This window comes from Mandrillus leucophaeus, unplaced genomic scaffold (assembly GCF_000951045.1).
Source record: "Mandrillus leucophaeus isolate KB7577 unplaced genomic scaffold, Mleu.le_1.0 Scaffold331, whole genome shotgun sequence".
Taxonomy (NCBI): Eukaryota; Metazoa; Chordata; class Mammalia; order Primates; family Cercopithecidae; genus Mandrillus; species Mandrillus leucophaeus.
The window spans coordinates 1,438,856-1,460,471 of record NW_012103488.1 but is presented as its reverse complement, the minus strand read 5'-3'; the positions used below and the strand labels follow the sequence as shown (position 1 = coordinate 1,460,471).

General features: G+C 46.6%; 1 protein-coding gene across 2 annotated transcripts in view; it reads right to left on the bottom strand.

The window, feature by feature from the left end:
* MYOF (myoferlin) overlaps positions 1 to 21,616 on the bottom strand; it is a 179,663-nt gene that overhangs the window by 96,026 nt on the left and 62,021 nt on the right. For both annotated transcript variants that reach the window (XM_011988472.1, XM_011988473.1), the window contains exons 5-9: positions 20,994 to 21,081; positions 5,813 to 5,979; positions 5,027 to 5,155; positions 757 to 819; positions 623 to 673 (exon numbers count right to left, since the gene is read on the bottom strand). In XM_011988472.1, coding sequence (XP_011843862.1) covers positions 623 to 673; positions 757 to 819; positions 5,027 to 5,155; positions 5,813 to 5,979; positions 20,994 to 21,081 — 498 coding nt within the window. The remainder of the gene's footprint in view (positions 1 to 622; positions 674 to 756; positions 820 to 5,026; positions 5,156 to 5,812; positions 5,980 to 20,993; positions 21,082 to 21,616) is intronic.

The following is a 21,616-nucleotide window of genomic DNA, read 5'->3' as shown; positions in this document are numbered from 1 at the left end:
GAAACTCAGGATCAGAGAGACTGAGTTCCTCTGGGACATGTGGCTACTTGGTGGCAGACAAGGTATGAACACAGGTCTGCCTGACCCAGATCATCCTCTAGGACTTCTAGTGACTAGAGCTCCTTTCTTGGAGAGACAGCCTATTCCACATAGAATTGCTGGGAAGAAGCCAGCCAAGAATTTGTCCTTGCATTCCAGTGACAGTTACTTAGATAAACACCCTGAATATCTTGCCTTGTTTGGCTTTCCTTTCACACTCTGGATTTATCATAATTGGCTTTACAGATGGAGCTCTGGGGCCCCCAGTAAGTGGAGGTGGATGGTGGGCTTCTTGCCATGGTCAACACCCCTTCCCTCTGCGGCAGTGGATTCGCTTCCATCCACAGATACAACCCTGGGAAGGGCCCTGATATGGCAGCTTCAGGGCATCTTACTTTGAGAGCTCTGTTCAGTGTTACACTTTGGAAATAGACAAGCCCCAGGCAGCCTTCAGCAAGCGTCATCATGCTGAACCCTTACACATTCCCAAGATGCCACCAAGATGGGTACACAGGAATCACATTTCTATTATGAAAGTTCTCATCTTTCTGTAAGTTGAATGAAGCAGACTGTTGTCACCCACCTTAAATTCCCCCATCAGACAATCTGCCCGCAGAGAGTGAGAATTATAAACCTGCAAGAAGGAAGAGTAGTGAAGAAATGATTGGCTTTGCCTGGCAGTGAGTGAGCAGTACCTTCCTACTCGCTGACCCTTACCCGGATGCTGATGATCTCATCCATCAATTCAGAAGGGGTCATGTTGACATTGTAGAAAAACAACTGCCAAAACAATAGAGCAGATGTTTAAATGTTAACAGGGGATTCGGATTTAGTGGGATCTGATGCTATAATTTTGGGGGCCCTCCTAAAAAAATACAAAACACAAATTCAAAATTAGTTTTGACCATGTGAACACAGGGCAAGGCCTGGAGTTTAAGCCCTGGAGTTTAAGCTTCATGGTAAACCCACTTCTTCATGTTGGAAAAAGGAGAAAGGAGTCAATAACAAATACAGCATTTAGTTAACTAAATAAAATTGTTCACCTGGGACTAGATATCTAAAGGCTAAATGATGTAAAGATCCAAGCCTAAGCAGGTATGGGGGTACACCCCTGTAATCCCAACACTCAGGAGGCTGAGATGAGAGGAGTGCTTGAGCCCAGGAGTTCAAGGTCAGCCAGGGCACTATAGTGAGAAGCCATCTCAAAAAAAAAAAGGGAAAAAGATCCAAGGTGACTTCATGTTGCAATGCTTACTAAAACAATTGCTTACAGCTGGCATGACCTGGCATGTGTTTTAAATTTCTCTGATATCTTTAGCTCTATTAGTGTCTAGTGACTCTAATTTTACTCCAAGAAAGCATCTTTAAAGACAATTTTGCCCATTAAATTAAGTTAGTGCCTCAGCAAAGTCAATATTGACCACATTGTAAAAGCTAATTTTAAGAAGGTTGATTCTTGGGATATGAATATTAGGTATATAGGAGGTTTAACCATGTTAATGTTAATCCTAAAAGAAAAAGATTGAGCATTTATTCCAGCTGAGACTTTTTCCTCCAACTTTTTACTTAGGAATATTTGTAATCTACAGGAAAGCTGAAAGAATGGTAAAATAAATACCACCTTTCACCTATGTTCACCAATTGTTCCATTTTTGGACACTTGCTTTATCTTTCTCTTTTTTAAACTGAACCATTTGTAAGAATGTTCTAGATATCATGACACTTCACCCCTTCAAAATACATTTACATGCATCTCCTAAGAGCAAGGACATCTTCCTATATAATTGCAATACCATTATCATAACCAAGAAATTTAACATCTAACATACAATTTTCACATTTCTCCAATCATCCCTACAAAAAACTTTAGCTTTTCAAAGAAATCTAGGATCTGTGCAAGAATCATACATTGCATTTGGTTTTTGAGTCTCTTCAGCTTCCTTTTTATAAAGAACAGTGCTATTTCCTTCTTTGTTTCTTGTGTTTTTCCTTGCTTCTTGTTCTTCTTTAAATAGAGATGAAGTTTCACTATGTTGCTCGGGCTGGTCTTGAACTACTGGCCTCAAGTGATCTTCCTGCCTTGGCCTCCCAAAGTACTGGGATTACAGGCATGAGCCACCATGCCCATTGTTTTGTAGAATATCCCACAGTCTAGACTTGGGTGAATGTTTCCTCACTTGGATGCAAATTGGCCATTTGACAAGACTTGACACAGGTGATATTGATCACTTCCATTATACCACCTGAGGACACCACATCATTTTTTTGTTCCCATTATTGATGATAATAAGTTTAATATTATTTGGTTAAAAAGATATATACAGGCTAGGATTTTTTTTTTTTTTTTTTAAGACAGTCTTGCTGTGTTGCCCAGGCTGGAGTGCAGTGGCATGATCTTGGCTCAATGTAACCTCTGCCTCCAGGGTTCAAGCAATTCTCCTGCCTCAACCTCCCAAGTAACTGGGATTACAGCCACCCATCACCATGCCAGGCTAAATTTTTGTTGTGAGACAGAGTCTCACTCTGTCACCCAGGCTGGAGGGCAGTGGCCTGATCTTGGCTCACTGCAACCTCCTCCCAGGTTCAAGCAATTCTCCTGCCTCAGCCTCCTGAGTAGCTGGGACTACAGGTGCGTGCCACCACACCCGGCTAATTGTTTGTATTTTTAGTAGAGACAGGGTTTCACCATGTTGTCCAGGCTGGTCTTGGACTCCTGATCTTCAGTGATTTACCCACCTCGGCCTCCCAAAGTGCTGGTATTACAGGCGTCAGCCACCATGCCTGGCCAGGCTAGAAATTTTTTTTAGTAAACCTCTTATATATGTATATATTTGTTTTTAATCATCTTACTTTTGTTTCTCCTATCCCACACAATTTTTTTATTGATTAAGGTACTGGTCTTCTCTTTTGCCAAGGGAGCTAATCCCCCTCAAACTCATTAAAATGGGAAAATTCTGAGGAAGGTGGAGATGTTTGCTGGGCTCCTGGGAATGCAGCTGAGTCAACAGGAAACCTGCATTAGCAATGCATTGACAGGGTTTACGCGTTAGGCCCAAGTAATCCAGCATCTTGCCTCCTCCCCTCCCCATCCAGTCGTGCCCTCAACGTGAATCTCTCTGCCTTCCCTGAAGTCCATTTCCAGTGCCCCATCTCTGTGCAGCCCCTACCTCTCGTGAGAATGTGTATACTACTGTACTTGGCTGCCTGCTGTCGTCTGCGATTCCTTTGATGGGGAGAGGTTATAGGTGAGAAGAAAATGGGGCCTTCTGCAGAGCTGGAAGCCAGTTTGAACAAAGGGGAAGAAAGAGAAATGCTGCATGGAAGAAACCATGTCTTTTCTGAACAAAGAGGAAAAAAAGAAAAAAGGACAAACGCCAGGGTTGGGATTAGAAGCTACAGGGAATGAAGAGGAAGTGTGATAAGACAGGCCTGGGCTGGAGAGCAGAGCAGGAGATACAGGCCTGAGGAATCCCAGAAATGTGTCTCCTCAGCACAGTTGGGCAAGACTCTGAAAAGTTCCCTAAATATATCATTTCTCCCCACAGCCCAGTCACAGAGTTTTGTGGCATTTGAGATGGTTGTCAAGGTATCGCGTATTTTTGTGGAGTGTTATAAAAGAGGGCAATAGAACAGGCTAAATTCTCACTATGGGAGGCAGGGCGCAGTGCCTCACGTCTGTAATCCCAGCACTTTGCAAGGCCAAGGTAGGCGGAACACCTGAGGCCAGGAGTTTGAGACCAGCCTGGGCAACATGGCAAAACCCCATCTCTACTAAAAATACAAATATTAGCTGAGCGTGGTGGTGTGTGCCCGTAGTTCCACCTACTCAGGAGGCTGAGGTGAGAGGATTGCTTCAGCCTGGGAGGTGGAGGTTGCAGTGAGCTGAGATTGCACCACCACACTCCAGCCTTGGCAACAGAGCGAGACTCTGTCTCAAAAAAAAAAAAAAAATCAGTATGGTGGGCAAAACAAACAAAACCCCTGTGTGCTAATAACTGCTTTCCTTTAACATACATTATTTTTGCAGCCAAGTATGTTTTGACACCTCTAAAAAACTGGATTAGTCACAGAGAGTTGTCCCTCAGAGACACCTTGCTAATCAGAATAAGCAAAGGTAGATTTAGGAGACATCACGTCCTCTCTCATAAGGGTCGAAGGGATCCATCAGGAAGGATCATCAAGAAGCTGTCACAAAAACACCAGAAAGGCAACAGTATCTCTGAGAGCCACCAACAGACGGGACCAGGTACTTTTTTTTTAAAAGGCATCTCACTATATTGCCCAGGCTGGTCTTGAACACCTGGGCTCAAGCACTCTTCCCGTCTCAGCCTCTTGAGTGTTGGGATTACAGGTGTGTACCCCCATACCTGCTTAGCCTTGGATCTTCACATCATTTAGCGTTTAGATATCTAAAAGCTAGATACCTTTTAGATTGTCCCAAGTGGACAATTTTATTTAAATAAATGCTGGCTGGGCACAGTGGCTCACGCCTGTAATCCCAGCACTTTGGCGGTGGGTGGATAACTTGAGGTCAGGAGTTCGAGACCAGACTGATTAACATAGTGAAACCTCGTCTCTACTGAAAATACAAAATTAGCCGGGTGTGGTGGTGCATGCCTGTAATCCCAGTTACTTGGGAGGCTAAGGCAGAAGGATCACTTGAACCCTGGAGGTGGAGGTTGCCGTGAGCCGAGATCACGCCACTGCACTCCAGCCTGGGCAACAAGAGCAAAACCCTGTCTCAAAAAAAAAAAAAAAAAAAAAGCTACATTTGTTACTTACCCATTTCTCCAGAAGTGGGTTTACCACGAAGCTTAAACTCCAGGGCTTTGTCCAAGACCCTGCCATGTGTTCACATGGTTACACCTAATTTTGTTCCTGTGATCTCTGATTAGAACTCAGTGGTGTCTTCACCCATGAAGCTGCTCCCATGTTTCCCTCCCCTGTGGGACTCACGAGCAGAAACATGCCCTCTCAATCCCTTTACCTCATCAAAAAATGGGTTGTTTCCTCTCTTGATTCTTGTTCGGTGTGTCTGGCCACAGACGTGAACTTTGACCACAGGCCTTATGTTGTTGCCACTTAACTGTCGGCCCTCAATCACCCGGACGCGGATCTGCAGCACAGAAGCGGGGTGGTCACCCATCCTTTCCCAGCACGTGGGATCCTTAGGCTCCTCAGGTGTTGCTTCATTTCCTTCGCCTATTACGATTGCTAACACCAGGCCAGGGCAGCCGTGTGGTACACCAGGTGCTACCAATTGGGCGGGGCCACGTGGGCTCATTCCCAAGACGGGAACTGGGGTTGGGTTACAGAGACCAAGAGCAGCTGTGGGGATGAAATCGTTCAAAGCCGGCCTGGGAAAGGGCAGGGCAGGTGGAGGTCACTGCTCAGACTCCAGCCGGGCACCTGGTCTTGCCAAGCCTAGTGATGAACCAACTCCACAGCTGCCTCCCAAGTCTAAGACAGTGCCCAGAGCTACGAAAAAGACAGTGTTTGTGCTTCTATTCTTTGGTTAGCTCTTTCCTTCTGCCAAAGGGAAGGAGAATTACAGTTTTATTTCTCTGGAGACTGTCATCTGGCTGGACTAAACCCACTTGTGCCTGCAGAAGAAAGATGGAGAGCTTTGCTTACTGGGTTTATGCACTGACATCTCCCTTTCCTAGCTGAGCCATTGTCCATTGGAATAGGTCCACTGAAACATCACTGCAATTGCCAGCAGATGGGCAATGTGAAGATTAAACAAAGATGCAGAGCACCAGGCCGTTCCTACCTGGAAGTCCTGTGGCTTATTGGACAGCATCCGCCGACTGTTCTTTGCTTTGGTGAGCCTCCGAGCAAGCTGAGCTTCCGACACCGTCCCAACTGGCCCCTTAGGCCCAGGGCCCCTGACTGCATTGTCCAACCTGTCTTCATCACCTTCATCTTCTTCCCCATCTCCTAAAATATCAGAAAGAAACCCAGTGAGGGATAGCCCTTATCCTGTAAATGTCCGAAGGCTCAGGTTTCCAGGACACAGTTTTGTCTGCCATCATGTTTTAAGTGTTCCTAAAGTGGCAGGTGGAGGAGATCCTCTTGGTGACATTGACTTGGGACTTCTTGTGACTTGGAAAAATTCTTTAGGAAAATGTGTTCACAGTGCATCGGGGCTCTTGCTCAGGCTGCCTTCAAAAGAGACCAAGAGAATGGCAGAGATCACAGGGACAATCAGAGGAGGTGACACCATCGCACCCAGCCAGGGATCGCTGAGTTCTCATCAGTGTTAGGATGGAGAAAGGAAGAAACGCCATGGAACACTGAAGTCTTGCAAGGACGGGCTTCAACTCCAACCCTCCCACTGCAGATCTTTTCTCTAGAGATCTGCTAGTGAACTATTTACACTGTTTCCTGCTTGAACCTCCTAATTCACAACTGCTTTTTCCACCCTCATGGCAGAAAAGAAAGTCTCCTCATTTTCTTGCCAAGCACCAAGGTGATCATCGTGCTCTCCCTTCCTCCTCCTGGCTTGTCACTTTCACACACGCGTGTCCTCTCTTTTCTCCCCCTACCTTTCCTCTGCACTCAGGAAAAGGTTTACCTTGCTCAGCAGGGTGAAAATCCCAACCCTCTGACATGCATTAGATCCTACTACCTCCTGAATATTTTCAGGCTCCCCAGATGTCTCCTCTCTCTTGTGTACCTCCAGGGGTTCCGTCTCTATTGCAGCCTTTCCTATGCCTTCAAGTAGACACAGATCTTTCTCTCCTCACAAAACCAAAAACCAAAAATCAACTCTGCCCACTACCTCTCCCCTTTCTTTTATTCACGAGTTCTTTGAAACTCACTGACAAACTTTAACTTTTCTTTTCTTAATACACAAAGAGTTAAAACTTCTGGTAATCTGTACAACATAATCTAAGACAGCCTAGAAGACAAGCCACCCTGTCTAGAACACTGCTTTTGGGTGCTGAAACTCCTTCTCTACGATGCAAGATCATGAAACAGATTTAATTTCCACAGACAGTCACCTGTCAGTCATTCACATCCTGGTATGAATGAGTTTCATCAGATTACTATGTAGCATGGCTCTTGAAATCTTGGGTTCTGAAGCTGTGCAGCCTGGGCTCAAATCCATTCCCCACCTTCCACTTTCCAGCTATGTGAGTCTGAGTACGTTTCTTAATTTCTCTAAGCTTCAGTTTCTTCATTTGTTAAAAGGGTAAAATAATGGTATTTATCACAGGGTTACTGTAAAGGTGTAATTATCCATAGCTGAAGTCTTTAGCACAGTATCTGGCATGCAGCAGCACCCAATAAATTAACTTTTTATTTTTCAGTTTTGCTGTGTAATCAGTTTTGGTCAGTGTCTTTGTCTGTTTGGGCTGCTATAACAAAATACCGCAAACTGGGTGGCTTTTAGACAACAGAAATTTATTTCTTATGGTTCTGCAGGTGGGGAAGTCCAAGATCAAGGCACTGGCAGATTTGGTGTCTGGTGAGGTCCACTTCCTGGTACACAGTTGGAGCCTTCTCTGCCTCCCACGGTAGAAGGAGCAAAGGAGCTCCCTTGGGCCCATTTTTATCAGGGCACTAATCCCATGCACGAGGGCTCTGCCCCCGTGACCTAATCACTTCCCTAAAGGCCCCACTGCCTAATACCATCACCTTCAGGGTTAGGATTTCAATGGATGAACTGTGGAGGGACACAAACATTCAGACCATTGCAACTGGAAGGGGCTTCTTCTGGAGCACAGGACATTTCCTGGAACCGGCTATGTGGGGCATGGGGATGGGGCGCTAGAGTGGGCAGCACAGCAGGCAGGGGGCCCATAGTGAGGAAGAGGCAGCCACAAGGGAAGAGGGGGCCTCCATATGCACTGCTTTGCAATTTAGCCCAGGGTGGGCCCTGCTCCTCACCATCCATTCATTCATGCTTTGCCCATCCTAGCCTGGCTTCTGTTCTTCAGAGGTTAATCACAACCTCTCCTTGCCAAGCTCAGTGCCCTTTTCTGTATCTCCATGTTGGATCTTCCACAGCCTTGAACACCAGTGCTCATATACATATTTTTAGATCACGGCAGCTCTCCTCCCCTGATCTACTTTTTTGGGTTCTCCTGTGGGCCCCTGTTTTTGTCTCCTACTCATTGAGCGTGACTTCCTACTCTGTCCTCCGATCCTTTGAGTCAACACTCTCTACATCCTCACTTCACACTTCCTTCGAGTAGCCACGGACCCACAGAACGTTGTCCTAGAAGGGGCCTTAGAGATCCTTCATCCAACCTACCCTTCACCCCATTTTACGGACAGAAAACCTGAGGTCCAGAAAGCTGAGGCAACTTGCCTGTGGTTAAGTGATTAGAAGCTGAGCTAAAACCAGGACCAAGTTTTCACCCTGTCTCACTGGTTTAAAACTGGATTTAAAACCAGGCTGCAGGGGAAGGACATGTTGTCCTGCTAGTACCTCAACATCTTTTTCAGGCTACTGAGAAAACCTCATGGAAGCCAAAGATAAGGAATCTTTGTCCTCTGCAAGATGATCTGGGCCTCCTCTTGCCTAGTCTTAAAGAGACGTCAAAAAGAGGGCTTACCTGGTTTTTCTCTTAGGGCACCTGAATGCAAGCTCTTGGAATCTTCTTTGTCCTACTCTCTACCAGGTAAGTTCCTCTCCTCCTTCAGTTTCAGATGAAACATACTGTCTTCCAACACACCCTCCCTACCTTTTCCAGATGGAGTCAGTCCCACTCTGTCCTACCCACACATTGTTCTTTCTAGTCCTTGCCACACAGTCTTGCACCTGCTTGTCAACCCATAGGCTTCCCCTACTCCCAGGCATTTCAGAAGCAGGGAGCTTGCCTTTGCTTCTTTGTATCTCTTGGGAACAGGCCTTCAAATCTGGCCATGAACTGGCCCCAAAACTGACCATAAACAAAATCTCTGCAGCACTGTGAAGAGAAGAAAGATGAAAGAGCTTTTCGTGATGTTCATGGTGGCCATGATACCCACGTTGAAGGTTGTGGGTTTACTGGAATGAGGGCAAGGAACACCTGGCCCACCCAGGGCAGAAAACCGCTTAAGGTGTTCCTAAGCCACAAACAATAGCAAGAGCGATCTCTGCCTTAAGGACATGTTCCTGCTGCAGATAACTAGCCAGAGCCCATCCCTTTGTTTCCCATAAGGAATACTTTTAGTTAATCTATAGAAACAATGCTTATCACTGGCTTGCTGTCAATAAATATGCGGGTAAATCTCTGTTCCTGGCTCTCAGTTCCGAAGGCTGTCAGCCCCGATTTCCCACTCCACACTCTGTATTTCTGTGTGTGTGTCTCTAATTCCTCTAGTGCCACTGGGTTAGTATCTGCCCCATGCCTTACAGAACACCTTACATAAGTATATAGAAAGGGCTTGATAAATGTGGAATGAGTAAATACATGGGAAGGGGAACAGGATCCCAGGCACAAATGTGCCTTCACATTTGAAAAACTACTGAACAGCTCTCAGAAAAGAATACCCAGACGGCTGAAGGGGTGCTCCTCCCAACCTTGGCACCAGCCTCAGGGAAGCACTGGGGGCCAGGCGCCTTCCCTCTGCAAACCTGTCCTGGACCAAAAAAATGGCTGGGGCTGATAGCTATTGGTTTCCTCCAAACAACGAAGATGAACTTCCTTCCGTCATCCTGGGCCTAAGTGGGACTTCTTCCTTGCCTTAAATTATACCATTTTGGGCCAGTGATTGTTTATGGCAGTAAGCAGGAGAAAAAGTCGGGGTCAATCATACCCCTTTGCAATGCTGGACTCTGGACAAGTACTCATTACATTCTCAACGGATGCTCTAGAATCAGCCTGCAGATAACGAACAGCCAATTTCTTCTGGGAACGTCTTCCGCTATTCAGACTTTAGGCTAAAGGGATGAGTCAGAGGAAACCAGCCTAAGCCATGGTGACAGCCAGCGTCTGTGCCTTGCAGCAGAAGAATATTCGAACAGGAAACCTCCCCTTTATGTGGCAGGAAGCTGCAGGGGATTAAACAATGGTATGGGCTCCACAAAGAATGCTATGGGTTCCACAAAGAATGAGGGGGCCCCTACGGCACTGTTAAACACACCCTCATGTGCAAGCTGTGTCATGAGCAAAATGCTAGCAGTTGTGCTGGCAGGCCCTGTTCATTAGACCCAGGCATGAGTGTGATCCACAGCCAAGTGGATCTACAAAGAGCAACTCTTTCACCACCACAGAGGGCCACACCAAGTCAGCAATCTCCTACTGAACAGGAAGCTGCTGGTTGTATTAGCTTCTGAAGGCTGTCGTAAGGAAGTCCCACAAACTGAGTGACTTAAAACAATAGAAATTTATTATCTGGCTAGGCGCAGGGGCTCATACCTCTAATCCCAGTACTTCGGGAGGCCGAAGCAGGAGGATCGCTTGAGCCCAGGAGTTTGAGATCAGCCTGGGCAACATAGGGAGACCCCCCCCATCTCTACAAAAAAAATTTTTTTAAAACTAGCCAGGCGTGGTGGTGCATGCCTGTAGTCTGAGCTATTCAGGAGGCTAAGGTGGGAGGACTATCTGACCCCAGGAGGTCAAGGCTGCAGTGAACCATGATCATGCCCTTGCACTCTGTCCTGGGTGACAGAGCAAGGAAAGAAAAAGAAAGAAAAGAAAATAAAGAAATATATTCCCTGACAGTTCCAAACCTTACAAGTATAAAATCAAGATGTTGGCAGAGACGTTCTCCCTCTGAAGCCTTGAGGGAAAAATCCTTCCTGTCTCTTCCTAGCCAGTGGCTCCCAGCAATCCTAAGCACGCCTTGCCTGTGGCTGCATTACTCCAGTCTCTGCCTCTGTGGTCACGTGGCCTTTCTCCCTGTGTGTCCTCCCCTCTTCTCATAAGAACAAGTTGGCCAGGTTCAGCAGCTCACACCTGTAATCCCAGCACTTTGGGAGGCTGAGGCGGGCAGATCACCTGAGGCCAGGAGTTCAAGACCAGACTGGTCAACATGGCAAAGCTCCATTTCTACTAAAAATACAAAAAAAATTAGCCAGGCATGGTGGTGCACACCTGTGGTCCCAGCTACTTGGGAGGCTGAGTCAAGTGAATCGCTTGAACCTGGAAGGCGGAGTTTGCAGTGAGCTGAGATCATGCCACTGCACTCCAGCCTGGGCATCAGAGAGAGACTCTGTCTCAAAAAACAAAACAAACAAGGAACAACAGTCACTGAATTTAGTGTGACTTTATCTTAATTAATTATATCTGCAAAGACCCTGTTTCCAAATAAGGTCATATTCTGAGGTTCCATATAGACATGCGTTTTAGAGGGCCACTATTCAATCCACTAGAGAGGCCATCTTTTTTTTTTTTTTTTTTTTTGAGGTGGAGTCTCACTGTGTCATCCAGGCTAGAGTGTAGTGGTGCGATTTCAGCTCACTGCAACCTCTGCTTCCCAGGTTCAAGCGATTCTCCTGCCTCAGCTTCCTGAGTAGCTGGGATTACAGGCACCCACCACCACACCCAGCTAATTTTTGTATTTTTAGTAGAGACGGGGTTTCACCATGTTGGCCAGGCTGGCCTCGAACTCCTGACCTCAAGCGATACGCCCGCCTCGGCCTCCCAAAGTGCTGGGATTACAAGCGTGAGCCACCACGCCTGGGCAAGAGGCCATCTTTTGTATCTTTCCAGTTTGCTTCCTCTCTTACTCCAGCCCACGGGCAGCCCCAATCTAATGAGCACACTGCCTTCCCTGCTCCCCACTTCCTCCATGTCTTTGCTTTTCCCCTAGCCCAGCTTAGATCCCGCCACCTAACACTGCAACCACCCCACTGCATGCCCCTTGATCCCTTTCTGCCTCTCACTTCACTGTGCTTGCCTGGTTTATTCAACCCTCCACTGACGTCACCTCTGCACCCAGCCAGCTGAACTTGGCTGGGAAGCACAGACATCTTACTGGACTGGTCTCACTTTAATTTCCTGATTACAAACTGTAAGTGTCCTCACGTGGCTGCCTGGACATCTTACCACATTTCCAAGACATCTATCCCAAAGCTTTCTTGGATCCTGGTCTGAGATGGCCACTAATTAACCAGCACAGTCAAATCACTTTATCTTTCTGAACTGCCACCTATTTTGCATCTTGAAAGCTTCCAACATCCTTTCTTTCTCATTGTCCACTATTGACCTGTCTTCTTATTTCATTGAGAAAACAGGCAATTAGAAGAGAATCTCCACATCTTTCCAACTCCAAATCAATCATCTACCTGTATCTGTTGCCTTCTCTCTTGCTACAATTAGTCACTGAACTATCTGTGCTCCCTGACTTGAAGCCAACTCTTCCACATTTGCACAGATCCTATCTCCTGTTGCTACTCAAGTTTCGCCTCTGCGATTTCTGCCTCTTTATACGTTCATCATTTTCCCCCTTTCTACTGGATCATTCCCATCAAAATATAAACATGCTGAAATATCACCGAGCATTTTAAAACACAAAACTTTCATTGACTCCACAGTGCCTCCTACAGTTACTGCTCCATTTTTCCTGCCCCTCTTGGGAGCAAACTCCTCAGAAGAATAACTTTTACTCACATTCTTCACTCTGCCTCTGATTCTCATGCTTCTTCCAGCCAGCCCTCTGCCCCACTAGTTCACCAAAACTGCTCTTGTCAAGGTCACTAAAGACCTTCATGCTGCAAAATCCAGCGGTCCAGCCTCAGGTCTCTTCTTACTCAAACGCTCTGCAGCATTTGTTCATTTAATCCCTGAAACACTTTCTGCTCTTGGATTCAGCCTATTTGAACTAAAGCGTAGCTGCTCATCCTGGCATTCCCAGTAATCACCAAAGAAACTTCTCTCGACCGGGCATGGTGGCTCAGGCCTGTAATCCCCACTTTGGGAGGCCAAGGTGGGTGGATCACCTGAGGTCAGGAGTTCGAGACCAGCCTGGCCAACAGGGCAAAACCCCTTCTCTACTAAAAAAAAAAAAAATACAAAAATTAGCCAGGCATGGTGGCGGGCACCTGTAATCCCAGCTACTCGGGAGGCTGAGGCAGGAGAATCACTTGAGCCCAGAGGCAGAGGTTGCAGTGAACCAAGATCATGCCACTGCACTCCAGCCTTGGCAACAGAGCAAGACTCCATCTGAAAAAAAAAACAAAAAAAACTTCTCTCATCCCATCTTCTTATAATACATGAACCCTGGCTTTGATTAGGCTTTTTTTTTTTTTTTTTGAGACAGAGTTTCACTCTTTCACCCAGGCTGGAGTGCAGTGGCACAACCTCAGCTCACTGCATCCTTCACCTCCTGGGTTCAAGGGATTCTCCAGTCTCGACCTCCCAAGTAGCTGGGACTACAGGAGCACACCACCACGCCTGGCTAACTTTTGTATTTTTAATAGAGACAGGGTTTTGCCATATTGGCCAGGCTGGTCTTGAACTCCTGACCTCAAGTGATCCACCCACCTCAGTCTCTCAAAATGCTGGGATTACAGACGTGAGCCACTGCGCCCAGCCATGACCAGGCCGTTTTAATAGAATCACAGAACTTGGAGCTGGAGGAGACCCTACATATAATTAAATCCAACCTCCTGATGTTGTAAGAAAGGAACTTGAGGCTCAGAGAGGTTAAGTGACATGCCTACTGTCACACAGTTTGACAGTGGAACCAATGCTCAAATCCAGATCCGTTGATTCGAAATGGTTCAAGGTTCCTCACTGTCCCTCTCTGGCTATGACAAGCTCTTCACAACTCCCTTGTAGGAATGCCATCCTGCCTCTCCAACAATTATAATGTCACTTGGTCAAATCCTACCAAGCTTCTGACTGCATCTAACACTGACCTGTCTCCTTTCTGAATATCAGTAACCGCGTGTGTGATCCACTCTTCCTTACTTGTGATGTTTCCATTAACATTAGGAAATGGCTCTCCATCATAGCTCCAGCAATGTAATCATTCCTGAGATGTATTGTGTCCTCTTTCCAGAAGCTCAGCAGCAATATTCCTGCCAACTGCCCTTGTGTGCAGTCACTTGTGATAATGACACTTGCCTACGTGGCTTCTGTCCACCCTCTCAGTGCTGAAGAGTTGGCAGCCCTAGAGGACCTGGTGATACAGTCAAGTTTGCCTTTGGCATCCCTAACTGTGCCTTTCCCCAGTGCATATCAACGTCCCTTCTTCCTCCAGGCTCCCATACTCTTCTCTAGTACCACTTCTCTCTACCAAGCAGAAGAGAGTGGGCTATCAGGCACTCAGATCTCAGATGTCACCAGATCTGCAGGTCATTGTCCCCTCACCTCCATCACTCTGCTTTGTCTGCACCTTGCCAGGGAGGGAGATCCTTGTTAGAGCTCCCCAGTGAAGGCAACTCCTAGGAATGGCTGAGGAAGAGGAGCACTTATTGGTCACCCTGGCTGGACTGGGATCTCCTGGCTGGAACACAGACCCCACTTCAGCCCCTGGCAGCCCCCTTTATCCAGACATTCTCCCTCTCCACTCATCTCCTCCTGGGCTCAAACGATCATCCCACCTCAGCCCCTAGAGTGGCTGGAATTACAGACGTGCACCACCACACCCAGCTAACTATTTTTATGTTTTGTAGAGTTGGAGTCTCCCTATGTTGCCCAGGCTGGTCTCAAGTGATCCCAGAGTCAAGCAATCCTCCTGCCTCAGCCTCCCAAAGTGCTGGTATTTCTGGCATGAGCCACGGTGCCTGGCCTCTGCCTTTGATCCTAATTCTGCTTTTCAAGATGAAGTCTTGTTAAATGGTGGTACTTGTTAAAATCTTGTTAAATGGTAAGTTAAAGTCTTGTTAAATGGTAAGCCAGAATTTTATCACTTTGAGCCAAAGGTCATTGCCCAAGCACAACAAAGGGCTGATATCATATTATCTTCAGTGTAAGCTGAAAGGACAATGCAGAGCAGGAAAGAGTAAGTTTTGAAGCAGGAAAACAGGTAATATTTTGGAGATAACACATTTTCTTAGCTGGAATGTAGAATAATTTTTTTCTGAATTTCTAAAATGTTAGAAGTTTTACAAATAAATGTTTGTGTCCTACTGAAAGCAATTCATTACCCCACCCCAATTCCTGGGTAAATAACACTAAATGTGCCCTAAGAATTTTCTAGCATATTCTAATACATAGACCAGAGCAAAGGTACCACGGAGGAACGTAAGAGGCAGGGATGCAAATGCAGTCCTGGGAGCAGTTGATGAATCAGCCTGTGAGCCAGTCTAGATAACAAAGCCCAGAGAGCTGTCTCCCTCTGGGCAACATCACGTTCACCAGGTGAAATGTACAACTGCAGCGTTTCTCAAGTGAAATCTGCCTGCATCAGGCTCTCCATACGGACTGGGGACTCCCCTCCACATGAGCTGTATTAAACTCTCTGGAGATGGGCGCCAGATGACTGCACGTTTAGAGATCTCCCTTGATGAACTCCCTGTGTCTAAATATTGAGAATCACTTGCTTATGATGAGCGCTTTGATTTTCCTAAACATCCTAGAAAAAAATTGGACTAATATAATCAGTTTACTAGACAAAGCCACTTGATTAGAAACCCAATCCTGGAAACACGGCGTGCAACAATCTTCCGGCACAAGGATCATTTTCCACTTCAACTCGGACCAAGTCAGTCCCTTGTAATGGAGCACCTTTCATGGAGCCCGATGGTCTTCCCATCAAGGACAAATGTCTCAGCCTCGCACCTACAGCCCTCAGGAACATGCTTCCCTTTCAACACACTTCTCAATGAGCCAGGAGCTATGGTGTATTCACTAGTGTTCCCCAAAATGCCCTTCCTTTTTTTCTTTCTCCCCCTTTTTTTTTGAGATGGAGTATTGTTCTCTTGCCCAGGCTAGAGTACAATGGCACAATCTCGGCTCACTGCAACCTCTGCCTCCTCGGTTCAAGCAATTCTTCTGTCTCAGCCTCCAGAGTAGCTGGGATTACAGGCGCATGCCACCATGCCCAGCTAATTTTTCTATTCTCAATAGAGACAGGGTTTTACCGTATTGGTCAGGCTGGTCTCGAACTCCTGACCTCAAGAGATCTGCCCGCCTTGGCCTCCCAAAGTGGGGATTATAGGCATGAGCCACCACGCCCAGCCGAGAGAAGTTTCTTTGGTGATCACTTCTATTTGCGAATGCCAGGATGAGCAGCTACGTGTTGGTTCAAATAGGCTGAATCCAAGAGCAGAAAGTGTTTCAGGGATTAAACGACCAAATGCTGCAGAGAGTTTGAGTAAGAAGAGACTTGAAGCTGGACCATTGGATTTTGCAACATGAAGGTCTTTAGTGACCTTGACAAGAGCAGTTTTGGTGAACTAGCGGGGGCAGCGCGCCCGGCCCCAAAATGCCCTTCTTAAAAAAAATTTTTAAACCATATTCAATGCCCACCTATCATTCACTCACTCATTCATTCACTCAACCAACCAAGCATTTATTAACAATTATGACTTCTCAAGGGCTGTGCAAGGCACCACAAATACAGAGCTGAAAAAGTACTTTCTGAAAGCAGTTGTTTCCTGTATAACGATTTGGTCAATCCTCTCGGGAGGAATGTATTACATTCAGCTCTGGGCTACAGTTATTCATGTTTATCTCTTACCTTCCTACTGAACTGCAAGCTCCTTGGTGGCAAAACAATGGCTTTCTTACCTCTGTATATCCCACAGTCAGGTGTCATTAATGTTTTCTGAACTAGATCAAATTTAATTTTAAGGCTGGGCTTGGTGGCTCATGCCTGTAATCCCAGCACTTTGGGAGACTGAGGCTGGCAGATGGCCTGAGGTCAGGAGTTCAAGACCAGCTTGGCTAACATGGTGAAACCTCATCTCTACTAAAAATAAAAAAATTAGCCAGGTGTGGTGGCAGGTGCCTGTAATCTTAGCTACTCAGGAGACTGAGGCAGGAGAATCCCTTGAACCCAGGAGGTGGAGGTTTCAGTGAGCCAAGATCACGCCACTGCACTCCAGCCTGGGCAACAGAACAGAAACTCCATCAAAAATAATAATAATAATTAATTTTAAGCAAATGACTTTCGGATTCATGGAATGAAAGACATTTGAAGCGGTGAAGTCTGGCTATGAATGAGTTTTTGCATGTCTATGTTTGGACAGAGCGCAAATTTAGCAGATGGTGCTTCAAAAATAGACATAAGATTTCAAAAATAGTTTCTTCCAGCTATGGGAACGTAGGCTCTAGTTAAGCGGACTGACAGCTGGCGAATTAAGTTGCCATGGTAACAGGTTTTCAGGTCAAGCCTGGAGACTGGGTCAGCCCTCTCCTCTGTCACGGGAACAGTCTGCCAGGGAGGTCAATGAAAAGAACATCTTTGACAACACACACTTTCAGTCAAGCCACCAGTGCCCCAGGGTCTCTACCTTGTGTCATCTTCATATAAAAGCTCTAAGAAAGCATTCCTTAAAAAAGAGCCCCTCAGGTGTTCACTTTCTGTGATATGTGATCATAACTAGCTTCTTTAAATTGCAGGGGCAAATTTTCCTAAGAATATTCACTTTTGTGTTCCAGCATAAATAGTTCTAATATCTCCTCTGCAGGAGCCACTATGTGGATAAGAACCTTTAAAATCAGTAGCAGAAGTTGCTGGCAGTGGTTATCTCAGGAGGACGGGACCAAGAGATTTTCACTTTCTGTGTCATGTATCTCTGTGATGTTTACATTTTATTAAGCAGAGTTTTTCTTTTTTTTTTTTTTCTTTTTTTGCTCAAGGAAAGAAAAACAAGCTTAAATTGTAAGAATCTGAAACTATATAAATTAGAAGAAGCAGACATTACTTTTATATAGAACGGTAAAGTTTTAGGGTTTAAGAGTCAACTGAAGGGAGGCCGGGTGCAGTGGCTCATGACTGTCATCCCAGCACTTTGGAAGGTCAAGGCAGGTGGATCACTTGTGGTCAGCAGTTCAAGACCAGCCTGGCCAACATGGCAAAACCCTGTCTCTACTAAAAATAAAAAAATTAGCCAGGCATGGTGGCACATGCCTGTAATACCAGCTACTCGGGAGGCTGAGCACAAGAATTGCTTGAACCTGGGAGGTGGAGGTTGCAATGAGCTGAGATTACACCACTGCACTCCAGCCTGGGTGACAGACTGAGATTCCATTTCAAAAACAAAAACAAAAAATAAAAAACAAAACAAGTCAATTGAAGGGAAAAAAAAAGCAAATTCTGGGCCAGATGTACTGCTTCTGTCATTCAGGTGGCAATGCTAAGAGGTATGGATGTCTTGCTGTTCTCTGTCTCATATTTGTTTGTCTTATATTCCCCCAAGATTGTAAGTTGTTTTTTTCTCCTGGTGTCTTTCCCAGCAGGGGGTTCCAGTAGGTGCTCAAAGACACCTTTCCTCAGTTGAACTGAATTACCATGTGATACAGTTTGGATATTCGTCCCCTCCAAATCTCATGTTGAAGTCTGATCCTCAGTGTTGGAGGTGGGGCCTACTGGAAGATGTTTGGGTCATGGGGGTGGATCCCTCATGAATGGCTTGGTGGCTTCTCTGCAGTAATGAATGAGTTCACCTGAGAGCTGGTTGTTTAAAAGAGAGTGGCACCCTCGCCTCCTCTCTCATTTTCCTCCTCTCTGATCATGTGATGCTGGCTCGCCTTCCCCTTCCTCCATGAGTGGAAGCTTCCCGAAGCGCTCACCAGAAGCACAGGCCAGCACCATGCTTCTTGTACAGTCTGAAGAACCATCAGCCAAATAAACTTCTTTTCTTTATATCTTACCCAGCCTCAGGTATTCCTTTATAGCAATGCAAACAGACTAAGACACTGTGTTAGGGAAAACAAATGTTTTCCCTTGAAGCATCTAGATAGTTGAGGCTATTAGAAGTTTTTGTTTTGTTCGGTTTGGTTTGTTTTAATGCTGAAGGAAAGTTTCTCTTAGCCAGATTAGGAAGCCGACATACAGAATGCCACCCTTGACCCAGCCCTGGCAAATATTCATTTTATAGAACAAAGACAGCACTTCCAGATCAAAGAGCCCAGTTTATTTTCTGTAATAAAGAAATTTCATACCACTTCTCGGCCTTTTGGCTAAGATCAAGTGTAGAAATTTCACTTTGTCATCTTGCACTTAAAAATAAAATTGCCCTGCAGACACAGCTCATTTGCAGACCAACCCTTGGTGACCTTCTTTGTTTGAAATCCAAATACAAGGAACCCAAGTTTTGGTTTATTTCCTGTCTTGATTTCAGACTTCTGATTTCCAGAACTGCGAGAGAATGTTTCTGTTGCTTAAGCCACCCAGTTTGCAATACTTTAGGACAGCAGCCCTAAAACTAACAGGGTCTAGCTTAGGAGAAACGACAGAATGAAGAAAGATGCCCTGATCTTTCCAATTCAGAGGCTACTCCAGATAGCCCATCAATGAGGGCTGCCTCGTGCAGGCCAGAAAGCGCTTAGTGTCCTGCCCACACAGATACAAATGCTGGTGACGACAGTCATCGGCAGGGGAGGTCCGAGGGAAATGGGTGGGACTACTCGGTTCTGCACCCTATGGTGTTATTGGTGCTGGCCTGTGTCCTCTGTGTTTCGTGGGGTTTTTTTGTTTTGTTTTTTGTCATCACTGCTGTGGAAGCAAAGGGAGCTATGGATATTCTTGAGTCACTGCAGGGCATCTGCAGTGCTGAGTGTCCAAAGCCAAGTAGTATGCTCAGGGTGCTGCTAGGAAGAGGGTGACGGGCAGAGCATACTGCTGATGTGCTGGGGCCATCTCAGTCTTGTCACCAAGAGGAAGCCAGCTAACCCTCACTGGAAACTCACAACTACTTAGTCAAAAAATGGGCCAAAACATTCATAATGGGTGCATAAGCAGGGCCAGGGGCTGAGATCAGGCTGAGCAAGATGAGAAGTGTGGTGGGAGTGGGCAGGGTAGGCAGGGATGGTGCTGCTATGGGTGTAGAGTGAACCCTTGGGTGGCCGGAGAGCCGAGTTCCGAACCAAGAGAAGCAAGGAGAAGATGGGCCCCGAGGAGCCACCACATCTGGCTAATTTTTTTTGAATTTTTATTAGAGACAAGGTTTCACCATGTTGGCCAGGCTGGTCTCGAACTCCTGACACCAGGTGATTCACCTGCCTCGGCCTCCCAAGGCGTTGGGATTATAGGCGTGAGCCACCGTGCCCAGCCAGGAGGGAGAGTTTCAAGGAAGCAGGTGAGTGTGGTGAGATAAGGGGCCCCTCCCTTCCCGGGGCACATGCTGAGACTGGGGTAACAGATGGGGCCCTTGGTCATGCATCTTAGGGCTGAGGAAGGGACAGAGACACTTTTAGCATCACATCATCCTGGGAAAACACTGAGAGGGGGTCAGACTCAGCTGCCTGAGAGGCCTGATTGTCCTGTAGGCCCTCCCTCCCTGAGTCCTCAGCCCCAACCCCACCTAGAGTGGCACCTGATAGCCCTGAATGACTGGCAATCCATGTCAGAGACCAAGGACAATGCGGGTTATGCTGAAGAGAAGCAATTGCTTAGAGGACCTGGGGCTGTTTGGGGACAAGATGGGGCCAGCATTATGGGAGAAAGAGAAAGAAGCTCCAATCGAAGACCACTCCCATGAGACTGGTACTGACAGCAGAGACCAGAGGTGGCACCTTTGGGAGGTGAGGAGACACACAGAGGAGAGCACAGGGGCCATTCCTTGAGCCAAACAGCCTGGGGACACTGTGTGGGGTGGAAGCCACGAACCTGAAGCAAAGCCCTGGGACATTCTGCTGGAGTCCACATGTGCTTTCTGTGCTCACCGTGAGGTTGTTCAGTAAAGGGCTGGTTCACCCTTCCCCTCTACCTTGAAGGGCATTTTGTAAATAATTGCAATGTCCCAATTAGGCAGCCCCACCTGCCTCGAAGGGCCCCTGTCTGGGTGGGCAGGGAGCTACAGGCTTGTGATCAATGGCAGGCTTTCTCTAGACACTCTCCTGTGTGTCTTTGGCAGCCTCCCCTTGGGGGTGGCTGGACCTTCAGAAGGGTCAGCTTACCTCCCATGCCTGGCACGCTGGGCCCACTCGGGTCATTTGGATGTGGAGCAGAAGGCGGATCATAGCCGATCACCAAGTCAATGGTAGCCTGGGTAGAAATAATTCATTGCAAATATTATCAGTGCAGGGCACCAGCATGTTATAGACTCAATGCAAGCAACTTCAGCAGGAGCCAAAGTCTTGGAAGGGGTAAGAGATAGGGAGTAGGAAAGCGAAGCTGGAAAGGGGAAGGGGGACACAAGCTCGACTGTTCCTATCCTTCCACTGAGAGCTAAGGCGGGGTGGGGAAGGAGCTCCCTGTCACAGGTTGCCAAGTGTATCCTTGCTAAGGGGCCACCTCATCAACAGAGTAAAGTTGTGACAAGCAGGTGTGAACTTGTCACACACCTCCATCCTAGACTGGAGATGCCCTCCCATCACAGAAGTACAATTACAGAGGTTCACTGTAAATGATTAATTTATTTGTTTGCTCATTGCTTATTTCATTATGAATTGCTGAGATTTATTTTCATGCTTCTCTTTAAAGAAGTTTAGGGCCGGGCACAGTGGCTCATGCCTATAATCCTAGCACTTTGGGAGGCTGAAGCTGGTGGATCACCTGAGGTCAGGAGTTCCAGACCAGC